General features: G+C 38.0%; 1 protein-coding gene across 1 annotated transcript in view; it reads left to right on the top strand.

Annotated features, from left to right (window-relative positions):
- The first annotated feature begins 8389 nt into the window (after positions 1 to 8389).
- The window catches only part of LOC124717020 (amyloid protein-binding protein 2), a 130372-nt gene continuing 126815 nt past the window's right edge, over positions 8390 to 11946 (top strand). Inside the window, exons 1-4 of the mRNA XM_047243678.1 lie at positions 8390 to 8416; positions 8863 to 9120; positions 9259 to 9372; positions 9459 to 9582. Coding sequence (XP_047099634.1) covers positions 8953 to 9120; positions 9259 to 9372; positions 9459 to 9582 — 406 coding nt within the window. The 5' untranslated portion in view covers positions 8390 to 8416; positions 8863 to 8952. The remainder of the gene's footprint in view (positions 8417 to 8862; positions 9121 to 9258; positions 9373 to 9458; positions 9583 to 11946) is intronic.

The following is an 11946-nucleotide window of genomic DNA, read 5'->3' as shown; positions in this document are numbered from 1 at the left end:
TTTTACAAAATAGTCAAATTTGAAGTTGTAAGCCACAAACCAACACATTTTACTTTGTAATACGATGTTCTTCGCCACTGTTCCGTTATGAACACATTTAGTTTGTCACTCAGTTTTCTACTTGCATCTCCTGAATAATTTATCCACCTACACCTCTTTACTTTATGTTCTGTTATAACAATGTCACGTTTTCGAGAGATCCTCAATATTTAAAGCAGCATACATTCGTAATGTTGTAATTTACAGCCCATCAAATACAAGCATCAGTTAAAACCACAATATTCAATATTGCCTGTCCCACTTCCCAGAACTCAGAACTCAATACAACCGCGAAAGCCAATATATATCCCAAACACTCGGAATAATGATGTCATAGAAAGTATCACAGTAGTGAGCCTTACATCTCCTTGAGTCTGTGCCTGCTCTCTGCATATGTAACACAATCTCCCTTTACTTTTAACTTCCATGGCTGGTGACAGTCAGCAGTCAGCGCTTTGCAGCGACCAGCTGAACTTCACATAACGACAAGATTAGGAAAGAAGGGCCGAGGCTGGTAGAGCATGCTAGCAGGCTATGGTTCATGAAACAATTCGCCTCTGGACGAAACAACCGATTTCATACTGCCTAAGCAATGAGGAAAGTCCTACATAGTATTAAATAAGTCAGCAATAGCTCTCCAACCAGTTTCTGTGTTTGGCAGCTTTAATGAAAAAAGTATCTTCAGTTGGACACATAGGCTACATTATGGAGTTAGTATGAATTGTCTGTTCAGTGAGTATATATCTGATGATCGCCTTAGATTAGTGAACGATCACATTACATAATGATAACAATTTATGTTTTCAGGTCAGCTGTTACACAGTGCGTGGAAACCCTGAAGACGAGGAGCCACAAGTAGTTGCGAGCGACGCACCTCTGTTTAGGCAGTGTTGAAGGCAAGCACATACAAATATTGGCTCTAGAACATAGCTGAAACTAATTTTTTTATTACAGAGGCACATTTAGCATTGTGCTGCTTGGAGTGTATGTGTTTTTTGAGCTTACAGGCGCTTGGCGGCGAGACTTCAAGTGCTGCTGGTTGGAGTTACAGACAGTAACTAAAACTTCATTTATGCTGATGTTATATACCAAGGAAGAATTTCGGATGGTAGTGTATTCAAGCCTACCTCACTCTACAAAAACCTAGAAGAACAGTTCCTTAATGTGCGAATTTTTGAAGTGTCATCTGACGGAACAGGTACAGTCCCATTCGATTTTTTGGCAGATGATACTTTTACATTATCTACTTACATGATGAAGCCATATCCAAGGTACAAGCCAGTATCATCGACATCAGAAAGGATTTACAACTGCAGACTGTGTGAAGCATGAAGGATAATAGAATATGTTTTTGGCATCTTGTCATCAGAATTTAGAACACTACAAGAACATGATACCTCTAGTTCCTGACCGAGCAAGGTGGCTCAATGGTTAGCACACTGGACTCACATTCAGGAGGCCGATGGTTCAAACCCGTCTCCAGCCATCCTGATTCAGGTTTTCCATGATTTCCCTAAATACCTGGATGGTTGCTTTGAAAGGGCCCGGGCGATTTCCTTCCCAATCCTTCCCTAATCCGAACTTGTGCTCTGTCTCTAACGACCTCATTGTCGATGGGACGTTAAAGTCTAATCTCATCCTCCTTATCTAGCTCTGGAAAAAACAGAGGCCACAGTTTTATCTTGCATTTACCTGCACAGTTTTTTTTCGTTGAAGCAGTGTATCCACAAGAAACTGCACTCCAGATGGTATTTTTCATTCGTATGATAGAGATGGAAACTTGACTGAAGGGTCTTGGATGAAATAACTGGGTGAGAACAGTGTTTTGATCGATATACAAAACGTACACTTGAAGTTAACAACAAATGTGCATGAAATTCAGGATGAACTCAGAGATCATTTTCTTACTCTTTTTACTAAATTATAAGTCTAGATAGTTTACAACATTTGAAACAGTCACTCATTCCAACAATGTTTTTAAAAACACCCTAAATGCTATTATCTAGTTCGAAGATATTATTATTAATAATTTTAGTTACTGTATTTCAATAACATTATTTTCTGCTCTATATTCACATATAAAAATTAATTAAAAATATTTTTGTGAAGTACTTACAATGTTCTCAGTGCTCTGGGATTCAGTGATTTTTTCCTCATCACAGTCAATGTTTGTGCTGCCTCTTGATTCCGAACCTTGCAGCAGAAATAACAAGTGTTCTTATGCAAACCAAATATTGTTTACAGAAAATGGCCCCCTCTTCTCTGCCTAGTTAATTTTCTTATACTCCCATTGAAAAACTGTTTTCAAACTGTGGATTTTTTCAATATCACTCACTGATACTTCATGTATTTTAGCTGGCTCCTCAATAATCAAAGTCTTGTTGGTGTAGTTCTTATATTCAGAATTACTAACATGATATCACGTGACAATCTTCAATCTCAGTTGGCCATATCTTGATTATCAGGGGATATTGAACATGGAGTAGTAGTTGTAGTAGTAGTAGTAGAAGCTCTTTTCATCCATAGATCTCTTTTTACAAGGATATAGGACGCGTCAAAGTATTTACAAATTTATATCAATTTAAACTAAGCTAACCCGTATACACATATATCTACAGACTTTTAATTAGAGACAATCATTAGATTTAATCCTGGTATATAATACATTTTTTACAAATAACTTATTAAATAATGTAATGCCACGTTGTTCGTTCATATCTCACTATCTGTCACTGCACACGCTATACACACATTGTTTCATAACACTACACACACATACACACACACACACACACAGACACACACACACACACTGGTGATCTCTGGGCCATTTTCTGTACCTGTTTAGTCCATGGGAGAGCGTCACAGAGGTACTGAAGGAATTGAACTGCAAGATTCTTGAAGATAGATGTAAACTATCTTGAGAAAGTAAAGATAAGATTAGGACAATTACTACACATACAGAGGCATTCAAACAATCATTTTTCTCATGCTCCATACATGAATGGAATGAGAATAAATCCAAATACCTGGTGCAGTGGGATGTATCCTCTGCATGCAGATCAAGGTGGTATGCAGAGTATAGATGTAGTTGTTGATAGTGAGTACACTCTTCTCTGATTTTAAGGCTGTCATCTTGGCCACTGCATTGGCTTGAGAACGGCGTCATTTTCGAAATGCACGCTAGAGAGCACTATCCAGCAAATAGATGACAACACGTGTATATTTCAATGGGCGTATATATTAATGGAATTTACTTCCTTCCTATATTTTGAGATAATATCTGCACATTTGTGTCATTACTGTTCTCTAGTTCATTTGTTTATTGGCAAAATATTGATAAGAGTGATGCGTTTGTTATCATTGGCACCATGTTAAACTGCTTCCTCGCCCATTCTGTAAGTTCATCTACTTTGAACAAAAAGACAGCTTGTCTGAAGATTTGTAATGGTTTAATATTTTATACAGGATGAGTCGAAAAGGACTTTACAACTTTGGAAGATATAGAAATTTCCTGAGATAACTCACAGAATCGGTAGATGTGTCATTTCGTAGCAAACAACCCCTAGATTTGATTCACGTAGTGCATTAGTGCTCCATTCCGCCACCAGGAGCGCCAGCATAGTACACAGTAAAAATGTCTACTTTCATTGTGCGGAGTCTGCTCGTTGTGTGCTTTGGTTTCATGAAACGAGCTCTGCAACAATTGAATACGCTAAAGAACCTCCAAGCTTGGTGCACCACCTCATTTCTTCACGGAAATTCAAAGTTTCCTCGATAATCGCTTCCCATATCGGTGGATTGGCCGTGAAGGGTCAACTGTGTGGCCGACTCGCTCTCCAGACGTGATACCACTGGATTTCTTTCTCTGGGGTTTCATGATCTTCCCCTGCAAAACAATTTAGTTGACCTGAAAAATCGAATCTGTGCTGCCATTGCACAAGTTAGCCCCATTTGCTGCAATGAGTGTAGGAAGAAATTGATTACTGCGGGGATGTTTGCCACATTACAAATGTTACTTACATCGAACCAAAATGACACTTCACGCTTTTATGTGAAACTTGAGGTTGTTTACTGCAAAATGACACATCTATCGATGCTGTCATTTATCTCAATAAATTTCTATATCATTCCACAGTTGTAAAGTCCTTTTTGACGCACCCTGTATATTTGTACTTACTCCACCAGAACTTAGTTTGGAAAATTCATGTGACATCAACATTTAAATTTTTTGAAGTATTTGCCATTGGCTGGTGCTGATGTAACCCGTATTTGGGGCGGAAATTGCACGCTCTTTAACGTGTGGTTCTGAGCTATCAGTCACAGTTATGATTGTGCTACCAGAACAGCCAAGGAGCCGCCATCACCAGTCATTATTTCTGTATTTTCTTGTAATGCCATCGTTCTAGTACTCTGTAACTCTCCTATTACTACTCTTACAGGGCTCACATTCTGAAGATGATTTTCACTTAAAAGCGAAACTGGATATAATAAATAATTATGATTGCGATCTAGACTTATTTTAACCAAATAATAGCATCAAATTGTTGTTCTCCTATGGACAATATAGTCTAAGTTTATGTTCTGTGCATTGCAATAAGTAAAGCATGTCTAAAGCAATCGGTAGTAGAAGATAGATCAAATATATCCCTTGGTAATATTATGTAAAAGTGTACTTCCAAAGGAACCATCTGAGCATTCACTTTAAGCAATTTAAATCCCTTTTCTAGTCAAAAGCAACTACTTGTTGTGGATGTGCATCATATGTTTGTATGTAAATCAGTTGCTAACCATGCCTCAAATGGGACAATAAAATCAAGGATCAATACGGCTTTGTATGCTAACATGGTAAGTTAACCTGTTCGCACTAAGCTCATTTCTATTATAGTAATGGATTTTACAGGATCTTAATTTTTATTTTGTTATTTGCTTTGTTTTGTGAGACATTGCATGAAGACTTGATATTTTTTCTACTTGTGCTTTCTCACAAGTGAAGCAAATAGGAAAGCAAAAAGCCGTATAGGTTAAACAAAAGTGGACAATAAAAATGCCTACTTTTTGCATAAATGAGAACACAAATAGGTAAACATTTTTAATGAAAATGGCTTCATCAGCGAAAAATTCATAACTGTTATATGATAAAATAATTTTCTATGATATTTGGCATTTTAAGTGATTGGAGTTTTCATTATTTCCACATTTATTAATTAAAATTTAATTTGGACTTTAATTTTGCATAATTAATGAAGGTCTCAAAAGTACGAACCTCTATCATGTAACTGGACTGTCACAAACATTTATTTCGACAAGGGGAAGTATTTTGGACCATGGCTATATATATTAGAAAATTTCTATTAGAAATACATCACCTCTTTCTATTAATACCAAAGAAATAAGGTAATAATATGCGCATTGACCATAAAAAATGTTATCAGAGCCATTACCAGGAATTTAATTCTGGTTACTAAGAGACAAATGGAACTGGATGTTGGACTTGATAGCAGTGTTGTAATGGAAGTCATTTAATTGGCGCTGGTTTGGCTGCTGACAGCGTGGTTGAATGCTCCCTGGAGTCGACTGGCAGCATTTCACAGCAGGCTAGGTGCATTGGTCAGTGCATGTCTTTCAGCTGCAGCCAGAGTTGGACATCCAGCACTAGAAGCAGTGGCGCTCAGAAACGAGGCGTCAGTAAGACCATCATCGATGCCTCTAATCTGGCATTTCCAATTGACATCTGTACTATGGAGTTTCGCCAGCAAGTGCCTGCTCTGGCATCTCAAAATCGATTCCTCCATGCCAGGACGATTTCTCCACTAGAATTCTACTGAGATCTCTGTGTGGACATGGCAAAGCACACTGATTGTTCAGCTTATGATTTTCTTCTGGGCTATTCAAATTATTTTGTAATATCTTCCTCAGCTGTAGCATATCACCCAAAGGTCCCACTGCAGAATGATTATGCACAACAGTCAAGAAAATTATTTGCGAAAAGTATTCCCTTGCTTGGCAAGTTGCATGTCTTCTGTTAAGAGCTGATGGCCTGCATCCTTTGGATCTGTCCATTTGTCATCTCTATCTAGAAAAGGCCCTTTGCATCCGGAAATGTCTACTTTCACTCCAAATTGACAATATGGGTTTGTGTCACTGACTGGCTTGTTACCTCTTTGGCCACACAGTAGAGGCTGGGGAAGCATACTGTCGCTTTCTCCAGCTCCAAACTGAACAGGTGCTTGCTGGCTTGGGTGGTTGGCAGCTACTGCATCTGTGTGGCGGGCTAAGTGTCTTGTCTGGCCAATATATTACAACTTAGAAAGTAAAATTGCTCTGTTTATTGCCTAAATTTTTTTTTTGTGGTGTCTGCAGTTACATATTTTTTCAAGCAGATATGTGTAGATCTTTTAAACATTTGGGCGACACACATCTCTTCTGTATGACCTTTGCCATGAACATCCAGTATGAATTTGGATTTTATCATTAATAAACTCTATTTTCATTGATTTTTCTACATTTCTTTCACTGTTAAGACGCCAAAACCACAGCCAACTCCTCTCAGAACATACACAATTTCGGCACTAGCATCTAAACGAAAACGAACACTCACGACAGACGAGATTCACTACAGGAATAAAACGCCAGGGGCGCTGCAGTAGATTCAATTGCAACAAGTGGTCAACTGAAACAAGAAAGTCGCTCATGAAAATAAGTGCTTTAGGGAAATTACGGAAAACCTACATCTGAATGGTCAGAAAAGGCGAAAATATACAACCAATCAGATACTACCTGCCAAGTTTCAGAAGTATCCACTATGTAGCATTGTCCGATTTGACAAGATTACAGAGCCTTCTAAGAACCAGTCAGTCTGAAAGATTCCTAGTATATGACGTCGCACTGAGATCTATGTTGCTTATTTCATAATGGAATACAGTATCGCAACTGAGAAGGCGTTATAACGCCTGGAATAGGCCAGGACAACATCCTGGCTACTTACCTTGATCCTGTCCATTCAGATCCAATTTTGAACAGCGGCATGCCAGAGCTAAGTATAGTTAAATTGTGAGCTACGTACAGATTCTGGTGTACGTTTCATGTGGTACCCAACTGCCCCATCCTTGAATTTCGTCACCACATCAAACATGTCACCATGGATGGTCAGATAATGTTAACAGATTTCTAAGTATCCTCTTATCAGCATTAAGGTAACAACTACGTGGCAAACTTCTTAAAGCTTATGAATATGAGTGTAGACATCCCTAACATTTGGTGTATTTTTTGCTGGTGTTGTTTGCAGTAATAGGCTACTCATCATTTTACGTAGTAATTATTAAGAACATCTTGAAGCAGTATTTAAACTGTTTGTGATCTGTAAAATCTAATGTCCATCACTTCAGTGTGATGAATCCCTGTCTTGTTCTTATTATTTTACATTGCCAAAGCCAGCATTGTATGGTCTCTAAGAAAATGAGGCTGCTTATACAAAAAATTGGTTTCATCCTTTACATGGATGCTGCTTCTTTGGCTCAGCCACATAATACTGTTATACTTCATATTATAATTTGTTATAAACACCCATCTCTCCCTGTAGAGATCACTGTTTATAAATGAGCACGTCCTATTCTGTTATACCCGTGAGTGAAGACATGGTACACAGAGTTAAGCCAAAAGGTAAGCCTATTTGAAGTACCTTAAATGATATGCTTCTTTTGTAAAATTTGTACAGGTCTCCAATAATGAAGTACTGCATTTGTGAAACACAGTTCATAATTTTCTAATATGGAAATAATAAAGTTCATGAGGTACTTTTGACCTCCTCTTTTATGCTGCGTATTTATAATTGGACAAGTAAATTATGAGAGCTTGTGTAGATTGTACAACAGCTTTGTAACAATTAAAGGAATATATTCTTCATCAAATAATCTAGTTTAATGCAATTTTAAGTTTATTTATTAATCTTCATTTTGTTTCTTAACGATTCAATTCCTGAAAAAAGTACCACTTTTAGCTGGGAAATATAAAAGTCAAAAAGTGAGCGGTTTGACTCAAGGAAAAAAGACTATAAAAGTGCAAACACAAAATAGTTTTTAATAAACAATATCCTAGAGTCTTTTTGGACTTTTATCCGCCAGGCGTTTGAGCAAACTTAACACAAGGAACATGCTGGAAAATCCCATTTTCTAGTTAAAGGATGCGTGAATAAAAAGTTGCGTATAGCATAAACACAAGGGACTTTGAAAACCTTTACATTGGATTACAATAGATTCAGATCTCGTTCCACAGACCCAAAAAGTGAGATGATTCTCGTGGGTGTGGAACATGTCATACCCACTGGAATACTCCAGATCCTAACGATTTTATGATGGATGCTACCTCTTTGGGAGACGTGAGTGTCATTTCCATTTTACTGAAGTTATTTTTAAAGACTGCTCTCAGATACTTCATTGCACTGTTCACCGAACTTGATTAAAAAAAAGATTTAAGTTAAATTGCGTTATGAAAGCAGTGTTCGTTTTCTCGATAATACTAAAACGAATTAAACAGCTTCAGTGTTGCCCGCTAAAGAGAACATGTACAATTGTTATGAATATAGTGATATATTCTTTGTTGCTAGAACTCGTAAGTATTTCCATTTCCTTGTTTACAGAGGAATGAAGAAAACGTTTTGCCATATGAGTATTGCAGTGTATTTGCTTATTTCGCATCTCATCGTGTGAATCAATAGTTGCGATGTAAAATTTTCACCAAACAACAGCGTCCTTGCGCTGTTTTAACTGCATCCATTTGCGGACAATAAAGAACAGTCAGAGATCTTGCTTGACTTGTTTTCAGTTTCGTCTGGTTGATGTCAGTGATGGCCATCAGCTGTGGGTCTGGATGTTGAATTCTGTGTTGATAGGCGTCCGTCGATGTAGGTAAACAATGGCCGCAGAAAATGTAGGGGATTCAGCCGCAGACAAGCGACACGTTTATAAGACAGCTGAATCGCTTTATAAACTCGGTGTAGCTGCTGTTGTAAATAATTATTCTACTTTTAAAGATGAAATACGTTCATTGCCTGCCAGCCTTCTGTTTGATTTATATTACAAGGTATGTATGATTATATCGTACCAACAGTTACCCATTACTCCAAACTGAATGACAGATCGTTTTAGGCGTAATATGTATTGTGCCTTCTGTAGGCAATGATGAATTGTGGCCAGTAATTTGGCTTTTTTTGTTACACAGTTATACCAAGATCAAACACTCTGTTTACTGAACCTCGAGTTCACGGATATCGATGTGTTTTCAACAATGTTAAAAGTTTCGAATAAAAGACTGCAGCTGCTAAGAAGTTTCCAGGTGGGTGCCTGTTATTATTATAATGTTCCTTGACGAAAAATGTTTTTGTTTTGTGGATAACTTACAAAGTAATTGGCATTTTGCAGGCTCTGATGGACCACAGTAGGAGGATTACAAAAGACTTAACTGCTGCTTATATCCGTAAATGTAACAGTGTCCAGTTAGATCCTTCATCTCGAGAAAATGTGATTGATCTAGGTCTCAGATTAGGTATGTATTTGTTTACATTATTCTGCTACTAGTTTGTACTGGGATGTTTTACTTTCATCAAGGTGATAGAATCATAAGGACTAAAACTTAAAGAAATCTAGATAGCAAGCTGATTGGATACAATGCTCTGTCTTGTTGCTTAAAAGGGGTTGTTGCACGTTTTGGAGCTGTGTTGCTGGAGACTGTAACTCGTGTCTTATAGACACAGGTTTCTTTGATACTTAGAAAGTTTGAATGTTGCGTCGTTGATAATGGAGTATGTCAATAATTATGCTCTTTGAGACTTAACAAATTTTGTAATTTGCTTTTCAGTTACAGTGCTACGTTTATGGAAACTTTTGTTCCTAGATATTTTTCTTCCTGTGTGTAAATTTTAATGATTTTGTAATACCTGTGTTGGGGCAAGGGATTGAAGTTTGTATTTTAACAAAAGGGAAAGGGCTCCTCACTGTGTGTATTAACCAAGGCGTAGGCCTACCCAAACCAGTTGTATAAATATGCAATATTTAACTTGAACTCTCACAAATGGGGGGGGGGGGGGGATGGAGGAAAAATGAAAATAATTCCTGTATGATGGCTACCATATGTAGTCATTGTAGAATTTAAGGACTTAGACAATTTGACAAATGGTTTTAATTGATTAGTGTGATGTAAGAGAATTTTGTGCTTTGTTTTCATGTTTTAAAATGTGTGGACACACCAGTATTAGCCTAGTTTGAGACAAAGATTTTACAAGTGTCAGGTGTTACATCTGTCGCTTAAGCAAGTGACAACCACTGCAGTTTGGTGGGGGGGGGGGGGGGGAGATATCCGAGATACTGATGGTTGGTCATTGTTGATTTCATTTCTATGTAAAGTGTCACTGATCTTCATTGAACACTCGCGTGTAACTAGAATAAAATAAGCGCATTACTGATAAATGGCTATTTGTTTTCAAGCTTTATCGGATTGAACAAAATTACTGAGTGATCAATAGCTTGACCTTCGATACCTATGCTAGTTGCAATTATCAAGAGCTGAAGGATGTATCATTGTACACTTGAATTATATCCTATGTGTGTGACTTCATCAAAGAAGTGTTTAACCCTGAAGCTGTAATAGATTTAATTAATTGCTTTTATTTATGAAACATTTTGGCATAATTGGGTTATTCCATGTCAAGTGTCAAAACAGTCTGAGGTTGCCCTTCAGTTTGTGCAGAATGTACCTAAGGGGACTGTGTGAAATTATTTATGAAGTTCCAGGCTCCATGTGTTTCCTAATATAAATACTAGACCTGTTTTTTCACAAGGCCACTTATCTTTTGGACAGTAAAATTGTGAAAATATTCTCAAATTTGCAGACCATTGTTCCTGAACTAATATGTCTTGGATTATGCAAATTGCCTTTCTGACAAAGCTTTTTGCATAGCATATAGAAATATCATAAATGAAGATCAGATTGTGAATACAAGATTAGACTGATTACAGTGTACAGAGGAATTTAAGCAGTTATTCTTTCCTCACACCATATGGAAATGGACTGCAAAGAAGCCCTAGTGAGAGACAAGGAGAAGTATCCTCTGCCATGACCTTTGCACTTTGCAGAGAATGGATATAGATGCACCAGGTGGGTCAGGAAGCAATGATTATGCAAAGTCTCTCTTCAAATTATCTGCAAATTTTGTTGCGACAATTTTCCCTTAGTTTAACAAGAAAAAGAATTTGAGTAAAATGTACTAGATACATATTTGTTTTTGAGTGCATAATTTGTTTGTTTGCCAAAAATTTAACCGAATGAGAACCAAACAGTGGAAACTCGAGCCTGGAATATCAACAACATAAGGAATATTATAGATTGCTACTCACTGTAAAGATGACACGTTGAGGTGCAGACAGGCACAAGAGAAAGAATGTTATGCATTTAGCTTTCGGCCAAAGTCTTCCTCAGAAAAGGTAACACACACATACACATTTCATTCAAACAAGCAAGCAAACACCTCTCATGACCTGATTGCCATTCCCAGCAGCTGGGACCTGAATGCAACTGTAACAGGGAAGAAAAGTAGCAATGTGGAGTGTGGGCGGAGGTGAAGGGGTGGCAGGGTATGGGTGTGGGAGAGAAGGGCACTGTGTGTAGCGGAATGTGCAGTCACTGTATGGAGGTGCGATGAGAAGTCTGCCACCAGGTGCAGTGACGGGAGGCTGTTTATTACAAGGAGTTGGGGGAGAGGGGGGAGGGGGGGGGGAGAGATGGAGTGGAAAAGAAGAGGAGTGGGGAAGGGAAAGGTGGGCAGGTATGTTGGCAGAAGCCACCCCCCCTGGTCCTATCACCTCCTTTCTATTCATGTCCCCTCACCTTCATTGTGTAGTACCCTCTGCCAAT

This window comes from Schistocerca piceifrons, chromosome 1 (genome assembly GCF_021461385.2).
Source record: "Schistocerca piceifrons isolate TAMUIC-IGC-003096 chromosome 1, iqSchPice1.1, whole genome shotgun sequence".
NCBI classification, from domain to species: Eukaryota; Metazoa; Arthropoda; class Insecta; order Orthoptera; family Acrididae; genus Schistocerca; species Schistocerca piceifrons.
This window is presented reverse-complemented; position numbering and strand designations above follow the sequence as displayed.